The following is a 23,423-nucleotide window of genomic DNA, read 5'->3' on the forward strand; positions in this document are numbered from 1 at the left end:
AGCCAGACAGGTCTCGGATTTTTCTTAAGGCATTTTGCAGTGTAGATTCATACTGCAAATGCAGTCATTCCACCTTGCTGTTAGAAATGTCATTTTTTCTTGTTTCCTAGGATTGTATTGGCACTACAAAGTTCCTGTACCAGAAATAGATTATTTGTTTTCTCCCATGGTAAGGGACCAGCTATGCCTAGAATCTACCTGCACTTACCCCTGTCATAGTTCTTGTGCCAGAAACCCAGGAGTGAAAGGAAAAAGGTATCTCTTTTGTAAGGTTTATGTTCAGATCTGGGCCCCTCACAACAAGGACATTGCGTTGCTGGAGCAGGTACAGAGAAGGGCAACAAAAGTGGTGACAGGCTTAGGGAGTGGCAGAGGGAACCAGATTTAGTCTGGAGAAAAGGAGGCCGATAGGAGACTTCACTGCTCTGCTGCCCAGCTGAGGTGGTGCAGTAGCCATACCTGGAGATGGTTCAAGAAACGTGGACATGGCACTTTTGGACATGATTTAATGGTCAGGCTGGTCTTGGGTTGACAGTTGGACTAGGTGATGTTGAAGGTCTTTCCCAAACAAAACAGTTTTGTGATTCTATGAATTAATGTTAAATGACTGTAGGAAAACAAAACAAAGCCAAGCAAGCAAATGATCAAAAAAACCCCAAACAGCTGGCAACTCATCTGGCTCATGATCAGTGGTCAGTTGTCTATTTCGGGTGATTTTCCTTCCTCAAGTAAAGGAGTTTAAACTCTTGAAGACACTCAAAAAGGTACTCCTAAGGTATCAGAGTTGTTCACATACAATCTAGGGTGCTTTGAAATACTACACTGTTATACACCCAGAAAATTAGTGGGCAAATCAAATGCTTTTAATGTGAGTTTTTCAGATACCACCTTTGTCACCTATAGCAAGGGACTTTCTCCATGTAATAGCACTGCCAGCAGCTAGTTCTGCATGAGTAAACTACAGAGAAAAATAAGGAAGCAAAGCTTTTAGTGTTTCTGGGTTTGAAGTTTTACCAGTTTTCACGGAGTGATTCTGTCTTTTAAAGAGGTGGAAAGTAAGTGTGATCTGTATTTAAGAATGACTAACCTTCATTAAGAACAAGGCTCTTCTGTGATACCTAAATTGTTTAAGTGACTTAAGGTTACACGGATGTTATACTACATGAAACTACTCCCTGCTGCAACATACTTTAGGCACAACCCTCTGTCATTAAGCAACAACTCTCACCTTGAGGAGTTAACAATGGAAAACTAAATGAACTCTGTGAGGGATTTTTTGTGTGTTTGTTTTATTTTGGTTTGTTTTTTTGGATGAGAACCAAACTGTACTAATAAAAAAAAAAAAAAAGGTTTTTAACGTTGGTTGATACTCAAAACCAGACAATGGTCAAATAAATATCCTTTAATAAAGAAGGAAAAAAAAAATAAAAGAAAAAAGGAATAATTTTAAAGCACCAAAACTGTGAGTATGATGTTACATTGCATGTACAAGATGAGTGCAGTACTTTGTGTACAGGTTTAAATTTGAGTGGTGATAATAAAAAAAAAAAGTAAAATACACAACGATAAACTTGCATTGCAGAAAGGCTGTACTAAAGAAAAGAGCAAAAAGCAGATTTTTTTTTTCCTTTTTAAGTTTGTAGGTATTGCTAGAAATGTTTGTTTAGTTTTTGCCATTTCCTTTAAGCATAGTTGTTGTTTATTATGTTACAGCATTGAGCATTTGTAGGCATTGTAAAATTTGCAGACTTGTTTACAATAAAATACGCATTTAATATGTCCTTCTGAATATAATGGAGTTAAAGAACTTTCTCGAAGCCAAGCACAATGTGCTAGTAGTAGTGTCTGAATCTACCAATAATATTGCACAAAGCTAGCGGATGGCAAATCGGTTTTCTTTTGATTATTTATTTATTCAACAAGCTTAACAAAGAAGTTAGTTTCATTAAACTTCACTGGCTTCATTAATGCAAGACAACCTGCAGCCATCTCTACTCCTTACGCTTTCATCCTATGATGATGTATTTGTATACATTTAATATGAAATTAAAAACACGTAGCAACCACAGTGAAACACCGGGAGCTGCTGTGTCCTAATCCCCAATACTCCTATATCTTAATAGCTATTCCCTAGTTCAGAAATTAAAAAAATGTTTCTAAAGTTGAAAATTAAGCTAGTCTACAGCAAACTACTGAATAGTTAATAAAATCTCTGCAGAGTTTGACTACACTCAGCAAAACAACCACCATCCCTATTACTTGTTCCAAATAGGACACTACTGGTTAATAGCCTTAGAGATCAGCTTTAAATAATATTCTATGTTAACATCAGAAACTCTGCAGAGTGGAATTCATTGCTTGGTCATTTTTCCACATTGGAGGTACATCAGAGCATTCACATTTGAGAATTGAAAGGCGACCTTTTATCAAAAAGATGAGCTTTTCTGAAGCTCTGGGCCACAGAATATGTAAGACCTGAATCACAGCAATGATGCATGAAGTGTCAGGTCACAGTCAGAGCTGGGATTTTTGGATTAATAGTCAAACTGAATGGGAAATGCAAAAAAACCAAACCTACACCCAAACCCATATATACAACAGCCCCTCCCAAAAGTACACTGGCATGCCCACCCACCCCTGGCCCTCCTAAAAATTCTAATGTTAAGTATTTATGTATTAGGCAGTAATTAAATATAAATTTGTTTCATAGGAAAAATTTAAATTACAGTATATTTATAGGTTAAAAATAGCCACTGCTGTACTTTTTACAGGATTGATAGCAGTATGATAATGTGCTTATTACACCAAAGAGCAATTGCAGTCAAGTTTAGGATGACCTCCTGTCTGTCAGCTCCTGCAACACTGAAATCATGCAATGCATTCTCCCAGTAAGGTGCTTCTGTTTACTCCTGCTCTTTGCAAGAAGCTTCGCTTGTTCCTAACATTAATTCTGTAGTGTTACACATAACAACATACTGTTCATGCTTATGGAATCATTACCAGGAGTATAAACAGGTAATTTAATTACATAAGCATTACAAAATAGTCTAATTACACATGTGAGCAGACTTGATTTACATACACTCTTGATATTCAGTGCAAACACAGTAAGGGTAACATTAACCAATAGAAGTTTCTGTGTCCTTAATAAGCTGCACCTTCAATAATGCACCTTTTTTATATTAAACATTACAGAATATAGTGCTTATGCTCAAAATTATTCTTTAAAATATTGAAGTATGTTGAGCTCTATCCCCTGATGCAGCCATAAAAGAACACACAATACCAGAATCATTTATTTTACAGGTGTCTGTCATAGGATGCAGACTGTCAGTTGTTTGGTTTTTTCTTTTGTTTTAAAAAAAAACAAACTTAAAAAGTTACATTTACAAAAAATAAAAAGGCTTTCACCTACCCTAGACAAGTAACTTAACTAGCATATGAAAAACAAAAAATACATGTAACAAAATAAGACTATTGGTCATTGGTAAAGGATCTGGAACCTCTGTGAACGAGCAGGGAATTAATGTTGATGCAAGTTCCATTTCTAATCACAAGACTACTGCCATTTACCTTACATTTTGCTTATTGTAGAAGAAATTGAGTATTTAACTTATTGTTCCCACTCATAAAAGACTTTTCAGTCCCCACATAAGCATTTGTACAATAAACATTATGCATTCCAACTGTTTACCTCACTAGATAGTTACACTACATTAGAACAGTTTTAATTTGAACAAAGTTCCTAAAATGGAAAAAGCCTGAAAGCTGACAGACTGCTCAAGATAAACTACTAGCAACGTAACAACACAGCCACAACAATGAAGTCCTGCCACAACTGAGAAACACCAGCAATAGTTAAAAAGGTCCTTTGTGAAGGCTCTCTTCCATGGCAGGTGTTTATGCAGTTTTTCTGCCACGATGCCTTTTGAAGATGTCTCAAAGGACCAAGATGATTACTATCACTTTCCTCAGCTATGGAGTAGCCACACTCAATGCAGGACTGTCATGATTTCTGTAGATCCCCTGTAAGTATACCCCAGCTCTCCCCATTTGCTGCTGTGGCTATATCCCCACTGCAACATTACAGAGAGAGGAAGGGAAATTTCATGTGTAAGCCTGCACACTACATATGCACAATTTTTACATCAAAATAGTGAGTTATATGAAACTGTGGCATCTAGTGACACGTGAAGAATTTAAAAAGCAGAATTATATTTTTTAGCAAGATATGGGGAAAGAATTTACTATCCATACTGAAGATGGCCATTGAAGATTGTAAACTGACACAAACTGCTATGCTCAGCGTAATTACTTTTGTGTGTGCACAAAATACTTGTTTGTATGAGAGGTCCATTTCTATAAGCTATGCTACTGCAGGAATCTAAGATTTCAGCTAAATATAAAACAGATGAAGGACAGTAATTTTTCCTCAACCATGCACACATTTTTCAAGGCAAATATGACAGATTACACGGCAAACAAATCTGAAAGCTGTAGTACGGTACAGCATGGAGCTATCTAGATAAATTGCAACACAGAGAAACTGTGGACAGAAATGTCTGCAAGGGGACCACTGCACTTTAAAATTACACTTTTTCTTCTCAGCTTGGAATTTTGCTAGTGTCCCATATGCATAATCTAAGGAATAAAACTGCAGGCTGGAAAACAGGAAAAAAAATTACATACAAGTTGCTCCATCACCACTATTAATTTAGCATTAAGTTTCTGATTAACTGTATCACACTCCAAAAATGTATTCCATTACCTCAGTTTTTAACATGTGGTGTGACTGGAAGTACAGACAAACGTTGAGTAAAAATATACCACAGTTTTTATGGTACAGCCAATGCCAGATGATGAACTTTGAAACTGCTGTAATTGCATGAACACAGATGTAGACAGCTTGCAACCACACCATGTAACTAAGGATTCAGTGAAACAGTCTAAGAGAAAAAAAGTCACTGTGTAGTTACAGATCTTTGCAGAGTCAAATCAGGTGTTTCACAGAGGTGATCTTGGGACAGGAAAGGACAGACCTGACAGCTAGCACAGGAAAAGTGATACAGCTCTGCAGTAATGCTATTCAAAGGTGCTTAAAAATGAATGTTCACTAATTTTTTAAGTAAGGCAACAAGGCTAAGAAAATGCCTGTTGACAGAAAGTGACATCTTTTTGAGATGTCTGACAGAGCTTTAATTTCAGGACAGCCACAGCAGAACAACTGAAGGGTGCAAGAGCTGAGGTTTCTTTAGGTTACATAGCCCAAGTAACTAAAGGGGTGCGCCCCCCCACCCCCTCCCTGGAGGTGTTCAAGGCCAGGCTGGATGAAGCCTTGAGCAACCTAGTCTAGTGGAAGGTGTCCCTGCCAATGCCAGCAGATGGGAACTAGGTATCTTTAAGGTCTTTTCCAATCCAAACCATTCTATCAATCTACGACTCTATTGCTAAGGTTAAGTTCCCCTGTTCCTCTTTATGTCAGTAAATGGCAAAAAGTGAATTATCTTATTATAAAAGTAATACAGTACGTGTTCCATTATATGACAGCAGCAATGCCTAACTCCACTTAAAAAAAACCACACCAACACAACATTAAAAAAAACAAATCCACGAAGTAGCTCATCTGTCACAAGAGAAACACACTACACAAAAGGACAGGGACCGTGTTCGAGAAACACAGTCATGTATGTCATGCTAGTAAAAATAAGACTCTAGTGAAAAATCAGGATTTGTACGAATTTTAACAGGCTGACTTTATCGTCACATGGATTTTCTATGTGGTACGAGGCCACTTGTACCTCTCAGCACTGTGGTATTGCAAGAGTAGCTGCCTGCAGCCATTAGCCATGAAGTTTAGGGTTTGCTTCTAAGCATACATCATGAAGGAAGTTATTAAGTCTCCTTTAAAAAAAAAAGTCAGAATCAAAAGGGAACTATTTTTTTTCAGTCAGGAGGCTTTGAGACATAAGTACAAATACTTTTTGTAGCCACTAGGAACAGAGAGAGCTAGCAAGAGAAGTATGGTTTTCACTACTGAATTGTTAAGTCTGTTTAAGTACGTGGATCTTTTTAAAAGAAGGCTGCTTAATCAAAAGCTACTTTGAACCAAAAGAGAAAAATAGTTTTAAGTATGAAATTATAAAATATTGCTTCTTATAACAAATGATGAAAGTATAACTACCTTGGTTCAGCATATTTTTTTTAAAAGCACGGAATTGTCTACTTTAAAAAAAATAATCAGACTACAAATGACCTTCTAAAAAGGTGCTGCAGTATATAAATGTATCTTGTTGGAAACACATTCTGGAATATGTACTCAACTCAATCTCCCCTTTCTCATTGTGCTGCAGTCACTTGTTACTTTTCATTCTGACACACTTCTTCAAACCAAAGAAGAAGCCTTAATTGCACGTTACTGAATTTCAGCTACTGTAGTGCAACTAGGAATTCTGCTTTTTCTGGACTATCACACTGCTACCCAGCAGGCTTTTTTGCAGGGAGCCATTTACTTGGATTTTGAAGTAGATATACTTGATGCAATGAAGAGGATTTCTTATAGCTTGGTTTGATGTCTCAGGTGAATCTCAAAGTTCCTGTAACAGCAAGTGTTCTCTCAAAATGCTCCCCTCACCTAAGAGGCCACACACATTAAAGCAGGTATAAAATGTGCTTAAGAATTGGGCATTCTTGATTATATAAAATGCACATCTGAACAACTCAACCTTTTGCCAAATCAGATTTTTTTTTAACAAATTAAAGAAAAAAGTGACCTGAAAATTAACATCTCAGGCCATTTCCCCATATACTGAATTATTTGCCAAAGAAAATACTACTTCTTTGCCAAAGAAAGCCTCCTGTGGAATTGATGGTCATAACTGCTGGCTCTGAATTTTCAGAAATGAAGAGGAAAAGTGATCTTCAACTGAGGTTTCTTTTCTCATATCAGTGGTTGTGAATCACCTGTTTGGGAGAAGAGAAAAAGGAACATCTGAAAAGCTCAACAGCTGTACAAATACTCTCTGATTAATGCATTAGGCATTTCCAACATGCAACTCTGACCACTGTCTTCAAGAAACTTATCATTGCCCCTAGGGTAATGACACACTGGACATACAGAATATGATTTTTCTTTTGCTTTCTGGTATTACTGGCAGTGGACACAGATTAAAGATACAAGAGGCCCAAAACACTGGGTAAGACAAGTACAGAGAGGAAAAATTGGTTTCTTATCTGTTACTTTGTCAGTCTCTGGAACCCAGGTTTCACGTTATTTAGAGCACTCTTACTGCACAATAGTAATTTAGGTGTCCTGTTACATACACATACACAGATAGGCCTGAGATACTTCAACCAGCAATTCTGATTTTTTAAATCAGAAGCCACTTCATCTTTACACTGCTTGTTCAGCTGCATTTCCAATATATAGAATGCCTCAAAAGATTAGCGTGTCTGCAAGGAAGGAGCTGTTCTTAAAAGTCAGTTGTAACTTTATGTACAAGCATTTTAATCCAAGAGATTATTACATCTCCTAAAGGACTCAGTTACTATTTAATTTGTCTACACTTCCGTAATTACTGTAACCACTTCAGTGGACATTGTTAATACCACTTGCACACACATTAAGATGGTCTTTGATGCCTGACAAATTTATGTCATTGTATCATATTTAGCCTTCATTCTTAAGACCAATAACTGCACTACATTTGGCCTGTAAGGACCTGTAAGCAAAGTTTATAACCTGTGTGCCAATATACTTTTGTATAACAGTTTTCAACCTCAGTCTCTATGCAACTACTTTTCATATATGCAGAACTTAGAGTTGAAAATTAGTAGGTCAGTCTTAAAGCACGGTATCAAATGGAAAACATCACAGTAAAAAACACCGTTCTGCAATTCCTACAATAAGACCTTCATTGGACATCACTCTTGTGTAATACATTCTAGGTAACCAGTCTACATGTTGTCATGTCCCACATGTGGCAAGAACTCCAAGGAGCACACACTCAGAACTCTGACACTACACCCTGCTTTAAGTCCAAGTGATTTTGTGCCTTCTCAGCATTTGACAGGAGGGCATCCTTGGAAAGGAAAGATGCCAAAACTGTATACTGTTTAAAAGGGACACAAGAACCAGTGCATTAGCATGACAGTGATTTTCAACCTGCACTCTGACCTCACTGCTTCTGTGGGATTGCAAAAGACAGCAACAGTAGAACAACTTATTTACATAGTATGGAAAATGTTTAGAAAGCTCACCAACTAGATTAAAAATTTTCTAAGTCACTCTTAGACAATCCATTCCTTCTCCCTTTTTTCTTTTTACCAATTGATCCACAGTACTAAAGAGCACTCTTGCTAAAAAATGCAAACAAGAGTCCTTGCTAAAAAATGCAAACAAGAGTCCTAAAGAATAAGTTAGATTTACTAAAATCATAAAAGCCAAATCACAAAGGTTAAATTTGCTCAGCTACCTAGGAAATAAAAATAGTAATTGCAAAGCAAAGTTAATTTCAAGGGTTGTCTTGTTTTATAGCTGTCAGTTGATTTCTAAAAGGCTGTGGGAGTTCTCAGTATACAAATATAGAATAAAAGTCACATCCAAACAAAACTATTTTCACTTTGAGCTTCAGCAATAGTTAAGAACACCTCCACTCCCAGATTTTCAGCTCCCAAATCAGCAGTACAATTGGTATGGAATGGAAAGAGTATGCTGTAATTAAACAGTACTAAATCATTAGTATGGATAATGGCCAGTTCAGGAGGAACTAAAGCAACAATTTTTTTCCTTTTAAAAAAAATTAAATATTCTTATCTGAAAATAGCACAACAGTGGAACCATCTGAGACACAGTATCTGATAATCATAACATCCAGCAGATGATGTGCTAAGTCACCATCACTTTCTAGACAGCTTTATCCACTCACTTTCCACCTACAGTAATAACTAACCAGGGTAGAAATGCTTGACTGTAAACATCCAAGAAGGTTATCTTTTTTTCTACTGCTAGCCATGATGCAAGGACTATAAATATTTATCCTCCATATTCTTGGAAATAGCCTTTGATTTCTAAGCAGATTTTTAAACTCTCTAATAGATTGTCATACCTCTCTCTTCTCTGAATTTTAGGTTTACTGGGAACTTTCACAAAGACTTAAGTTCATCCACATGCTAGCAGCAGGAAAAAAACACCACAGAAGAGTAGTGGTGTGTGCTGTTGATGTTATCAAGAATCAAAAAATCAGTGAGAGTTGGAAGGGACTACAAGGATCCTCTAGTTCCAACCCCCCTGCCATGGGCAGGGACATTCTACCCTAGATCAGACTGGCCAGTGCCCCATCCAGCCTGGCCTTAAAACACCTCCAGGGACAGAGCCTCAACCACCTCAATGGGCAACGCATTCAAGACTCTCACCACTCTCATGCTGAACAACTTCCTTCTCACGTCCAGCCTGAACCTACCCATCTCCAGCTTTGCTCCATTCCCCCTAGTCCTGTCACTACCTGATATCCTAAAATGTCCCTCCCCAGCTTTTTTGTAGGCCCCCTTCAGACATTGGAAGGCCACAATAAGGTCACCTCAGAGCCTCCTCTTCTCCAGATTGAACAGCTCCAACTCTTTCAGTCTGTCCTCAGAGGTGAGGTGCTCCAGCCCTCTGATCTCTTCATGCTACTTATACTGTCAACATTTTAAAAACTAAGCTCCTGCCAGTTTCTGGTTTGTTCTGAAATCATTCACCTGCTGAAGTCTAGTGACTATGTTTTCAGGCACACTACCTTAGTATAATGCAAGTTTGTGGAATTCATAGAGTAACAGAAGTGTAAATGAGATTTGTGTATTTACCTTCAATAGTCTGGAAATTCAGCTAAGGCAGAGACTTTATGAATTGAAACCAAACTATCAGAGTGTCAGCCACAAAAGGTAACCAATGAGATCTGAATGTGCTCAGCAGTCAAATCTAACTGTCTGTCACTTGGGCCTTTTACTCAGTCTAAAGTGATAAACATGGTAAATTTTCAGAAGGTCAGGAGCAAAGAAAGAGTCAGTACAGGATATGCGCAAGACAGATTGTGTTGTTTTGTTACTTAAAAAGATTTTTAAAGCTTTTTGGTAAACTGCAAACAGTCCCTTCATATTCACTAAATAAAGCTTTTTATAGGACTGGTCTTGTCAATACTTAGCAGAGTTATCTGAACAATAAAAGGCTTAATTTATTTTGAAAAGCCATTGATACTAAATTCTTATGAGCATGTTTTACCCTGTCAGAGTTTAGTGACATTCATATTAAATCCCCTAGCATGCACAACCTGAGGCTTAAACACTATTGCTGTATAGAAAGTGTTCAACAAATACTATTTAAGAATATAGTTTAATTACAGGTTAATTTTCCCACTCTGTGCAAGGCAAACTCTCTTCTTCATCCTCTGATTCAGGTGATGCTTCCTTAATTCGTCGCAATGCTTCATGGATGCTCCTTGTCAGAGGGTCAGTATCCGGCAGAATTGTAAAGGATTCTCTCAAAACATCTTTCTGCACTTTCTTCAGTTTCACTCCTTTCCTGATCTGTGCCAAGATGTTATTGCTATCATCTTCGTCAGGGAAAGGAGGGAGACTTCGCTGCTCAACTTTTCTTAAGTGAAAGCTGCCACGTTTCAAGGATGCCAGCACTTCATCCATTGGGGAACTCACTGCAGTAAATCAAAAGATTTTCAGTATCATTTTCACTATAATTTATTTATCTTCATTTATATTTCCTATAGACCAAAAAGTAGCTGCTTATTATTAATGTGATTAAGTCCCACACTACAACAGTAGCTCAAATACCACTTAGCCTCCAAATTTATCTTCCCTATTACTGCATCAGAACTGATGTATACAGACAATTCTAATCTCTGAAACCACTCAATCTCCTATCAGGCAGGTAGTGAAACTATTTGGCCAGGTGGCTTTTGTGTTTGCAGTCATGAAAAATCAAAATAGCCACAATGAATTAAACACAATGGAAGTCCTTATTTCATTGTCTTTCTTGACTCTGAAGCTCTGGTATGTAAGTATGCATCTTACGTACTGGATTGTGCAGTCCATTCTCAGCATTTGCCTGTTATGACTGATTTTACCTACTGTATGACTACAACTACACACCAGTCTGGCTAGCAGCTGTACAGTCAACTGTAACAGCATGCATTTTTCTGCTGCTCTGGATTCATGTATGTAAGAGCACCTAGTCACAGCCTGTCCATGTGCATTTCTTTCCTTTATCACAAACATTTCATTTACCACCAATCTGAAACTCATTGTTTGCTGGGAAAAAACCCAAACCTTCAACTCTTCGAAGAGCTACAGATAGGTAAACTCTCTATCCTAGAGAGTGCACAATAATTAAGTACAACAGTTTGAAACAGCTCACATACATTAGTACATACAACACACCACACATTAATCAATAGACAAATACCCATTTCCAGTTTTAATTTGTATAATGTATATATATTATATTGTAGAATATTAGGCTTAAATGAACTGAGTAAGAGCATAACCTGCAGAATAAACAAGTTTAAAATCTGTCTTGCTTTTATGAGTGGGCTTTGTACATCAGACTGGTGGCCAGGAAATTGGAATAGACAGAAGAAAGAAAATAAAAGGAGAACACAGGAGGAGGAAGGTATAATACTAAAAATATTCACCTGCCATATAGACACAAATCTCTCAAGCCAACAGACTTGGCACATCTCAAGGAATACAGACCAGCAGGTGAAGTGCTGCTGCAGAGATTAACAATACTCTCACCAGGAAGTGCATAATTTAATTTCATATTTGTCATTTTATGATGAGCAATCAAATTGCACACAATACGTGCTTTGCGTAGGACTGCAACATAAAAGAGGTATCAGAAACATAAGCAATAAGGCTACTGGAAAAAATGGGGCACAGCAAGAGCAAAAAACCTCACAATGCACTTTAACTCTGTATCTGTGACCTGAAAGACTCACAAGAACTTAACAATTCTACAATTATGTTGTTGCTTCAAGGGTTTCAGCCATTTAAGGACAATTACAGGGTAAACACTTTTACTTCTGTCTGATTAATGAAGAGTTCTAATTTTTATTTTATCTGAATAAGGGAGATGTCAATGGAGGAATATTTTCTTCAGTTGCAGCTGACAAAGCCAGATGGAATTTTTAATAAAATACTGTAAAATACGTAATAAAACTGCAATACAGAAATGTGAATCAAGGTCCATTCCACATACTGTGTTTCAGTGACTTCCAGTAAAAAAGTTCACCTGTGCACTTCTGAAAATCTTGTCTCTGATTTGCAAATAAAACCTTTGCTCCATTTCATGGAACACCAGCGATTATTCTCTTCAAACATAACTGCCATTCTCTTTATTTTATATATGGAATAGAAGATAACCAGTTCAAAACAAGCTACATGGAATCGACAAGTTGTAGCAGATCATCCAGATCAGGCACTTGCTCTATTCATTCTCCTGTTTCCAAAGAAATGTTTCATCTTTTAACTATATATTAACATAGTCTGATGAATGATCACAGATTTAGTTTTCCAACTTTCCCATTAATAACAACAAATGAATCACAGCATACACTTTTCTATAGAGTGATCAGAGGAATGCAGAGCAATATACAGGACCTGATGTGCCTTGCAATTAAATACAGAAACTGTAACCTTACCTCTCCTCCTCTGTAAACCTTCTAGGTCACCTGTCTTCTTAAGCTTCTTCTTGGCACTGACTAGCTGACTGCTGTCAAAGAGATGTGCTGGAGGGATACCAGAAGAGTGCTGGACTCCCTTCTCCTCACTTTGACGTTTAACAAAGCTGTCGCTTTTCTCTAAGGACTTGGCGGCATCTTCCTTGGAGGGCAGAGGTGGAGGTGGAGGCGGTGGAGGCAAAGGGGGTGGAAGTGGTACTACAGACACAGTTTCTGGTTGAAGCTCATGACTGGCGAGTAGAGAACTAACATGAGGCAGTTCAGAGGTAACACCATTGGGAGGTAACGAGATATCTTGAAGTTGTTCTAAGCTTGTGCATTCTTGCACTTGCAAAGGCTGAACTGCACTTTCCAATTCCACCTCTTCACTTTTCTCTTGGATTTGTACGGTTGCTGGCAAAGATTGAGGCTGATCGGACACTGAGCTGGCTGCACTTCTTTTTCTTGCATGAGCTAGTCGTAGCCTGGTTGATTTAAGTATTACTTGTCCAGGGTACCGCTAAAGTGAGTAAGTTATAGACAATTAGATAAGTATATGCAACATGCTACGCTAGGTTCTAAGTACCTGTCATTAGCTTTGTCTTTGACAAATTGAATTCACATTCCATTTTCATTACTTTTGCTCTGGTTGTCCAAACAGAGTAAATACGTACTCATCTTTTTTGCAAAAATTATTAATTTCCTTAATTTTTATTCTTGGTTAAACCACAATATCTGTGCAATTTGTCTGGTCAGGGACATACAAGGGTTAGAATTAGGATTTCACAAAGAACTATATTATAAACTAGAAACATTCAAACTTGTTTTTTTTCTGTAAAGTAAAATTTAATATTTCTTGTTTTGCTCCTTTTCTAAAACCCATTCAGTGGCTAACTCCTGCCATGAAGTCCTCCCTGATAGATAGGCCTTAGATACGAATCATACTGCTTGAGAAAAGTACCTCTTGAAAACAAAGCATTTTGAGACTTTACAAACTGTTTTTAGTTCTGTTCCTAAATTTGCTGCCTGATATCTGTCTTTTTATATTAGCTTAATGCAAAGCCATTTTAATGCAAAAAACCCAAACTGCTTCTAAATAGACAGGTCTAATATATTTTATATACTTGTTGTAGGCCTAAAGCAATAGAGAGCATAACAATGTTAACACACACAAAGTCAATTTATTAATAGTTGCTGGTTCATCTACTTTAACAAATGTTAAGCAATTAAAAAACCTTGCAAAGAAGGATGCTACTAAGAGTGTGCCACTAAGCAAGGAAGCTTGCCAGTAAAGAAACTTTTCTCATATATTTTAATCCATTCAGCAAAACAGAAGAAAATCTTCACCGATTAATACTTTTTCTTTCAGTCTCACTCCTTTCTTTTCTTCCCTTCATTCTATTTTCTATCCAGTCTTTGACACTTAACATTGTAATAAGAAACGGCATGTATTGGCAGCTGCTCTTTGGTAGTGGGAGTATGTGAGATGTAACACTCGTTGTCAGACATAGCATTTAGATTATGCTTCTTTTGGGAAGGTTTGCTGAGTGTTTCATCACAAGATGGAGATGTACAAATGAACAGAAATCCATTCCAGCACTAGGAATGCAAGGGCCAGAGGAATTCAGTACCACTAATGCCATATTTGGTTGTGAATTTTGCAAAGAACAATTAACTGCATAATGAAGGAGAATAGCTCATAGTCCTAGAATGACTAAAGATTTCTTTTGTAAAAGAAACCAGTGGGAAAGAAAAACTCTTCTTCTGTTACCTGTTTAAATGTTCGGAGTCTGTCCAGCGTTTTTTGTCGCTCCTGGCTAACCCAGGAGCTTTTTCTTTCCTCTTCATCTTGCAATTGATCTCGCTTCTGAGAAAACAAATACCATTCATTGTAGTATTTACATGTTTTCCATGTTTAACATAATTTTTTTTGAAGTAACAAAAATAACCCTTCTGCCAATTGCTACGAATTACATGATAGTCTACTTCTCAAGTAAACACATTTTTTCATTTCAAATCTTAACCTTTGTCTTCCTCTTATAAAATACTATGCATTTCCTGGTTTATAACTTCAAAGAAATGCAAAGCTTGGTAAACAAGAATTTCAGTCTAGAACTGGAATGCTTGATGACTTGTTACCTTCAAAACTGAGAAACAGCCAGTCATGTGACAGAATATTATCATGGAAAAAGCTCCACTACATTAAAAAAGTAGCCAGTTGTAGTTCTTGTTCGTGGATCTTATCTAATTGAAAGTACACCTCCTTTAGTCATCCATTTTCACAAAACTTCAGCAAAGTTACCACACATCTTTGAAAGGGGATGATAGTTATCCGGTGACAAAAAAACGAGGCATACAAGTTCGAAGTTGTCAGGCAAAGTGGGAGACAGGTGACTATAAACAAAAAAATCTCCAAGCAGAAACAGTAGATTTAACTCTTAACCGAGTCACAATGTTTAGTGCTACTTTTAAAAGCTCATTTTCATCACCAAATTAAAAATTTTGATCAATTTTGTGAACTTTTATTGTCATTTAGTCAACACAAAAGCAATATGTGCCTGCCTGACATTTTTAGAAGACACTTAGCTAGTACTGGTGACCTCCATAAATGGCAACTCCTGTGATATGGAAAGAAGTTAAATGAGAGGAAGCATTACGGAGAAGAAGAGGAGAACATCTCTGAGAAACAGTAAGGACAGGAAAAATAAAAAGGTGAAGAGGACAAAAAGTATGTAGTAAAAAATTAATAAAAATAACAGCAATAGAGAAAAGAAGTTAAACATAAGCATAAAGAAAAAAAAATAGAGCAAGAAGAAAGGACAGCTCTACTACCACACCCACATCATGTATGTAACTAGATCAAACTTTTCCTGAGTCAAACTCAAGGGGCATTATTGTGTGCGTGTGGTTTTTTTGGGCTTCGTTTGTTTGTTTTTAAACAAGAACAGTGATATGGTCACTCTTACTTGGTCTCCAGTTTGGACATCCTTAAGGTTTCAAAATTCTTCATGAAAACCAATAGCAAAAAAAAAATTTCACAGTAATAACAAAAAGTTTCAGTCACATTATTAACAGAAAAAAAGACCTAAAAAAATAGTGCAACACTCTATATAATGCAAGTGGGCAACTCCTTGAAATAATGAAAAAGCTCTGAGGGTCTGAGAAACAAGAAAGTCCTTCAGCGTTGTAAAGGCTTATTGTCAAGAGTGCAATACAGACTACAACCCATATGGCAAACTCCTTTGCTTTAAGAATTGCAGTGTGGAAATTCAAGTATTTTTCTAAGTTCCTGAAAGAATTTGCCAATCTGAACTGTCTTTGACAGGTAGCCTTTTTATAAAATAAATTATGCAGCTGACTTCCTGGACAAATGTATCAATGTTAAAAATGTATAAGGATGAAACAGAATCACTTTCACTAATGTAATTGAAGCCTCAATTAAAAAGACTTGGATTTCAATGCATCTTTGTCAATGATCTTTATTAAATATTGATACTGTATCAGCTCTCAAGACCTAGCTCAGAATTTGAAATTTCTTTAAGTCCATTCTGCTCAGCAGAAGAGTTAAGAATAGCTAAACTGTTCTCTGTGATCAGATTGTGCAGAGCATTGTGGAGCATACAGTTGGAACTACATCTTTATACAATATAGTTCAAGTTCCTTCTTTTACAGAGTGGAAAAAAAAGGACAAGCTTACTAAGATTCAAGAAAAAAGGTGTATGGTATTCCTTACTCAACATATGTGATGCTGTATTCAGAGATGTCTAGAATCATCTATGCACACATGGTAACAAATGGCATGCAGCCTAACTTTAGCAGTAATCACTTATGACTGTGAACCTAGCAGTCAACAACTGTTTTATTTGCTTAGATTCCTAACACAGCTATATCTTCCTTACTTACCAGCACAACATGATATAGGATCAATGGTTCAAAGTTAAGGGATATGTAATATCTTTTAAAAACAGCTATCATTCTCCTAATTAACATATGGGAGGGAACACAAGGTATTAACTAAAATCTAAACTCAACAGCAGACAACTCAAACTTACTAGCTGCACAGTATGGTGCATTTTGTATTCCTCCTCACTCTGGTGATGCTGCTGGATCCTTTCATTATGCTTTGCAATACAGATCTCCTATAGAGACATAAAATGTAATCCATAAAATATTAATTTAAAATATAAATTTACAGGGTATAATGTCATATTTAGCAAATAGGCTCTGTCATTTTTATTTTCCCCATCTTTTGCGCTATCTCAAATAAGCTAATTTTAGTAACTATAAAACCACAACCCGGAAATTACATCAAGACAGCTAAAACCAAACCTATTGACTGTCATATGAATACATAAAAGTAACACCTAACTGAAGTCAGTACAATAGTGGCAACAAAGAACAATTTGTCAAATACTTCATAAAATGCTTGTGTAACTCCATATACTTGTACATATGGTTAATAACTCTCAAATATCCAGCATAATTCTGTTTACACAACCAGAGAGCTTCCCATTTACAAATGTCAGTGCATCCTTTGCATGTACCATCTGCAAGCACAAAGAAGTTGTTACAATGTACAATGTTATGCACGTACAGAGAGGTGTAGTTATTATACGTAGTCCACCAAGTAATGTCTACTTTAAAAACACTTACTTATTACCTTGCCTGCAAATAAAAACAGGTTAAAAAAAACAACAAACCAACCAACCAAAAAAACCCAACCAACAAACAAAAAAACCCCAAACCACACACACAAACCCCAAATCTAAATGAACAACAACAAAAAATCCAGAAACAAAACACATAAAAAAACCCCAACAACGATAATCCTCTAACCAACAACGACTAACAAACAAACAAAAAAAACAAACCAGAAACAACCCAAACCAGGCCATCTTTCAACAGATAACAAGAAACAGGAAGACATTCAAACATCAGGTAGGTAACATAAAAAGAACTGAATTACGAAACAGTTACAAAGGCATGTGCAGGAATTTACAGTAAGCAACAAGGCAAGTTCACAGGACAACATCAACAGTCAGGAAATCAGATGGTATAGGCAATGAATTAGGTCTGGTACAAGCACCAGACTGAACTAGAACAAAGTCTGATGTGTTGTTAGAAACAGACCTTACGGCTGTGTAAAAGGTGCAATGTTAGGAAGCACCCTGAACACTTAAGAATAGGCTTCCCAGACATCGGTAAACTTGGTTTGCTGTGTGGAGCCAGACAGGAGTGAAAACACTGCTTTGGGCAGCTGAAGGAGGTATCATCCATCAAGCAAGATACTACAGTAGTGGCAAAAAAAAGGCACTAAAAAAGAAGGGAGGGGGATAAGGAAAGTCCACAATTTTGCACACTTGGAAATGCTGAAAAACTATGTTCTCCTTCAAGCCAACTACTGTCATACTGTGTTTACATTTAAAAGGAAGGTAGCATTCCTGCACTGGACAGAAATATCAGGCTATCTTGAATGTTTCTAAAACTGCAGAACCACCAATGTTGCTACCATGTACAAGGAACCAAGAAGAGCTTAAGTTTCTGCAGAAATTTGTCCCTGTTTTATTAGCAGTGTTTCTGCAACTTTTCTTCCCTAATGAAAACAGTTAATTAATACATCTGGGAGAGTTAATCCATTTAATTTGTAACTGCAAAAGCACAAACTACTTGTATAGGGTTAACACTCCTGGGGGAGTGACCCTGAACCTGACCCTAGGGGTCTCGGCCCCTCCTCAGGGGTGGGCCACACTCCAGGTGATGGTTAGCCCACTCCCCCCACTTCCTGCGGTATAAAAGGCAGGAGTTCTCCTGTCTCTTCCTCTTTTCGCCCTCTTGCTCACTACCTGCGTTCATGACCGCACACACACACTGATACTGTATACCAGCCACGAGGCAGAGACACCATCACACTACTCGGGTTGTATCCATCCCTGTTTTGTATTTTGCTGTTTTCCCTTCCTCATCCTTTGTAAACTCCCCTACCTCCAATCCCTTTTTTCTAAGTTATTGTTAAACTTTTCCTTTTTAACTTCCAAATCGAGTGAGATTGATTTATTGGGGTGTCCCTACCTTTTATCTCTCTCCCTGTCTTTTGGGGAAAGGAGGGGGAGGAGGGGAGGGCACTCTATAAACTCTATAAATTCTATAAATTGTCATTGGGTCTACCAAATTTATAAGAGTCTCTGGGAACTTGCATTTGAACCCAAGACAATTTATTTGGCGTCTCAACGTGGGGCTAGGTAGAAAGAATTCTTTCAGAGAAGATTTGGAAGTTAAAAAATGGATATTCTGACAGTCTTAATCATTAACGCATTTGGATGTCTGTTTTGGGGCTGGCTGTTAAAGTTTATAAGTTACCATGTCTTCTGGATTGTCATTGATATGCTCTGGGAATATTCTAAGCTTTTGCCTGCCCGAGTCTATGCCTATTTCCTGAATTCTGTTAGTAATATCACTGTGTTTAGAAATGTTTCTGGAACATGGAATCAATCTGAGTATATGCATTGGAGCACAGAAGCTCCAGATATTTTGGGCGAGAAATGGTACTGGATAGCTGTTATTTCACTGTGTGTAAATGTGGGTTTGGGAATTAATAAGATAGCGGTGAACTGGGACACGTGGAAATATCGAGTGGGCGCCGCCATTAGGGTGCTTAGGGGGAGGGGTGGTCCTCACTGCCCCAGCTGCAACTGCGGGGGATGGGCGACAGGGCAGACCGCCCCTAGCGCGGCTCCGCCCCGAACTCCGCCTCCGGTCCCGCCCAGGGCAGCCCCCCGGACCCTGCCCCCTCAGCCCAGCCCCCTTCACCTGGCGCCAATTACGACGCGGCCCGCAAGATCAAATCAAAACCCTCCCGCAGATACCGATCCAGGGCAAGGGACCTCTTCGGGAACCAGCACCCCCCAGCAACAGCAACCAGCTGGAAATGGACCTGATAATGGAGTGATCCTTATCAGCTCCACGCCCAGAAAGGAAATCAGGCACATAAGGCAGGAGTATGCAAGGGCAAACGGACAGCCCCTTTTAGCCTGGCTTTTGAAATGCTGGGATGCAGGAGCAGAAACAGTGGACCTAGATCACAGGGAGGCGAAACAGCTGGGATCCTTGTCGAGGGATGGAGGTGTGGATAAGGAGCTGGGAAGGCTCGATGGTACCCACTCACTTTGGGCCAGGCTTCTGATAGCTGTGAGGTACAGGTACCCGACTAAGGATGACATGATTTTCCATCCCCTTAGATGGACAGATATGGAACAGGGGATCTCATACCTGAGGCAAATGGCGGTTCAAGAGATAATTTATGGAGCCGACCAGAGGCCCTCGGACCCTGATGATGTCCGCATGAAGCCAGCCCTCTTAAAGAAACTGACTCAGTGTGCCCCTTCCACATATGCCCCCACATTGGGAGCACTGCTGCTGGGCAGAGACCCCAACAACCTTCCCACAATCAGGGAGTTTGTGAATGACCTAAGACAGTTTGAAGACAGTTTGTCGAGGAAAACCTTAATTGCCACTGTAGAGACCCTCACCCAAGAAATGAACGAGCTGAAAGCCTCTTTCTCTGAAATGCAGAAGGCAGAGGATGACTGCTCTTCACCTTCAGAATGGGTGCAAGTCTCAGCTGTAAGGAACACACGCCGCCGTGCTCCTCCTCCTCCTCCCCGCAGGAGACCAGCCCAGAGCAGACAGGGTACACACAGGGGGTCACTCTGGAGAACACTGTGTGACCATGGGGAAAACATGGATAGATGGCATGGCCAGCCCACCTCAGCTCTATGGGCCAGGGTAAGGGAACTGCAGGGGACAAACACAGGGAATAACTCCTCCAGAAGAGGGGTTGCCCCAGTGTCCCGCAGGCAGCGCTCTCGCTCAAGGGGTGGTGAAGCCAGTAACTCAGGTCCATGTGCCTCATGCAGCCACACTGCTCAGAATTAGAGGTGCCCTGTCTCCAGCCAGGCGGAGGCCAGGGATAACAGAGTATATTGGGACGTGTTTGTGAAATGGCCTGGCACTTCTGAAGCCGAGAAGTACAGAGCGTTGGTAGACACCGGTGCCCAATGCACTCTGATCCCCTCCAGCCACAGGGGGACAGATACTGTTACAATTGCAGGAGTCACAGGGGGGTCTCAGGAGTTGACTGTGCTGCAGGCTGAGATAAGCCTCACCGGGAATGTGTGGGAGAAGCACTCCATAGTAACTGGCCCTGATGCACCTTGCATCCTGGGGATCGACTTTCTCCGGGAAGGGTACTTTAAAGATCCAAAGGGGAACAAGTGGGCTTTTGGCATAGCAGCTGTAGAGACTGCAGACAAAGAGCAGCTGTCTATCATGCCTGGCTTGTCAGATGACCCTTCCGTGGTTGGTACCCACAAGGTGGAAGATGTCAAGTTACCTATTGCTTCTCGTGTAGTTCATCGCAGGCAATACCGCACCAACAGAGACTCCCTGCTACCCATACAGCAGCTGATTCGCCGCCTGGAGCAGCAGCTTGTCATCAGCAAGAGCCACTCGCCCTTCAACAGCCCGATATGGCCAGTGCGAAAGGAGACAGGGGAGTGGAGACTCACGGTGGATTTCCGAGGCCTGAATGAAGTGACTCCTCCAATCAGCGCAGCCGTGCCTGACATGTTGGAGCTACAGTATGAACTGGAAACGAAGGAGGCCAAATGGTATGCCACAATTGACATTGCTAATGCTTTCTTCTCCATCCCCATTGCAGAAGAATGTAGGCCGCAGTTTGCCTTCACCTGGAGAGGAGTCCAGTACCACTGGAACAGACTGCCTCAAGGGTGGAAGCACAGCCCTACAATCTGCCACAGCATCATCCAGACTGCACTGGAGAAGGGTGGAGCTCCGGAACATCTGCAGTACATCGATGACATCATTGTATGGGGTGAGACAGCAGAGGAGGTCTTCCAGAAGGGTGAGAAGATCATTAATATCCTGTTGGATGCAGGTTTTGCCATTAAGAGAAGCAAAGTGAAAGGGCCTGCCAGAGAGATCCAGTTCCTGGGAGTTCGATGGCAGGATGGCCGACGCCACATCCCTATGGATGTGGTGAATAAAGTGGCCACTATGGTGGAACCCACTAACCGGAAGGAGACACAATCCTTCCTGGGGTTTGTGGGCTTTTGGAAGATGCACATTCCCGGGTACAGTCAAATTGTGAAACCCCTCTTTGACGTTACAAGAAAGAGGAATAACTTTGAGTGGGGACCTGAGCAGCAGGTGGCATTTGACCAGATCAAACGAGAGGTGGTCCATGCCATGGCCTTGGGACCAGTTCGAACCGGCCCAGAGATTAAGAACATTCTCTACACAGCAGCCGGTGAGAATGGTCCTAGCTGGAGCCTATGGCAGAAAGCTCCTGATGAGACAAGAGGCCGCCCACTCGGGTTCTGGAGCAAGGCGTACAAAGGCTCAGAGACCAAGTATACCCCCACAGAGAAAGAAATCCTAGCTGCCTATGAGGGAGTCAGAGCTGCCTCTGAGGTGATTGGGACGGAGTCACCACTCCTTTTAGCTCCAAGGCTTCCAGTCCTGACTTGGATGTTTAAAGGGAAGGGTTCGACTCCGCACCATGCCACAGATGCCACTTGGAGTAAGTGGATGGCTCTGATAACTCAGAGGGCTAGGATGGGGACTCTCGAGCGTCCAGGCATTGTGGAGGTCATCACCAACTGGCCAGAGGGCACTGACTTTGGAAAGCCAGCAGAAGAGAAGGCAGTGACCCGGGCTGAGGAAGCCCCCCCATACAGTGACCTTCCTGAGGAGGAAAAGGCATATGCTCTCTTCACAGATGGATCCTGCCGCCTGGTAGGCAGCAAGCGGAGATGGAAGGCTGCCGTCTGGAACCCCACACGCAGGGTTGCAGAGGCAAGAGATGGAGAAGGTGAATCCAGCCAGTATGCTGAGGTGAAAGCCATCCAGCTGGCCCTGGACATTGCAGAACGAGAGCAGTGGCCAATGCTATACATCTACACCGACTCATGGATGGTAGCAAATGCCTTATGGGGGTGGCTGAAGGAGTGGAAGAGAAATGATTGGCAGAGAAAAGGGAAGCCTATTTGGGCTGCTGATCTCTGGCAAGACATTTCTGCACGCCTGGACAAACTGCCAGTTAAAATCCGACACATCAGTGCTCACATCCCAAAGAGCAGAGCCACTGAAGAACAGCAGCATAACCACCAAGCTGACCAGGCTGCCCACATCTGCCAGATTGACCTGGACTGGAAGCACAAAGGTGAACTGTTCTTAGCTCGGTGGGCACATGACTCTTCTGGTCACCAAGGAAGAGATGCCACATACCAATGGGCCCGAGACAGATCCGTGGACATATCCATGGAGGCCATAACTCAGGTTATCCATGAATGTGACATCTGTGCCACCATAAAGCAAGCCAAGCGCATGAAGCCTTTGTGGTACGGGGGAAGGTGGTCAAAGTACAGGTATGGGGAGGCCTGGCAGATTGATTACATCACTCTGCCTCGGTCTCGTAGTGGCAAGCAGTATGTGTTAACCATGGTGGAGGGAAGCACGGGGTGGCTGGAAACCTACCCAGTACCTCATGCTACTGCCCGTAACACCATTCTGGGTCTGCAGAGCCACATCCTGTGGAGACATGGTACCCCAGAGAGAATTGAGTCAGACAATGGGACCCATTTCAAGAACCACCTTGTAAGCAACTGGGCAAAAGAGCATGGGATAGAATGGGTTTAT

General features: G+C 40.2%; 1 protein-coding gene across 1 annotated transcript in view; it reads right to left on the reverse strand.

Annotated features, from left to right (window-relative positions):
- Nucleotides 1-3,360: 3,360 nt before the first annotated feature.
- Nucleotides 3,361-23,423, reverse strand: part of JMY (junction mediating and regulatory protein, p53 cofactor) — a 72,580-nt gene continuing 52,517 nt past the window's right edge. The window contains exons 7-11 of the mRNA XM_064140624.1: nt 16,760-16,846; nt 14,479-14,574; nt 12,690-13,227; nt 10,375-10,685; nt 3,361-6,960 (exon numbers count right to left, since the gene is read on the reverse strand). Coding sequence (XP_063996694.1) covers nt 10,378-10,685; nt 12,690-13,227; nt 14,479-14,574; nt 16,760-16,846 — 1,029 coding nt within the window. The 3' untranslated portion in view covers nt 3,361-6,960; nt 10,375-10,377. The remainder of the gene's footprint in view (nt 6,961-10,374; nt 10,686-12,689; nt 13,228-14,478; nt 14,575-16,759; nt 16,847-23,423) is intronic.

The sequence above is a fragment of the Pogoniulus pusillus genome, chromosome Z (assembly GCF_015220805.1).
Source record: "Pogoniulus pusillus isolate bPogPus1 chromosome Z, bPogPus1.pri, whole genome shotgun sequence".
In the NCBI taxonomy this organism is placed as follows: domain Eukaryota; kingdom Metazoa; phylum Chordata; class Aves; order Piciformes; family Lybiidae; genus Pogoniulus; species Pogoniulus pusillus.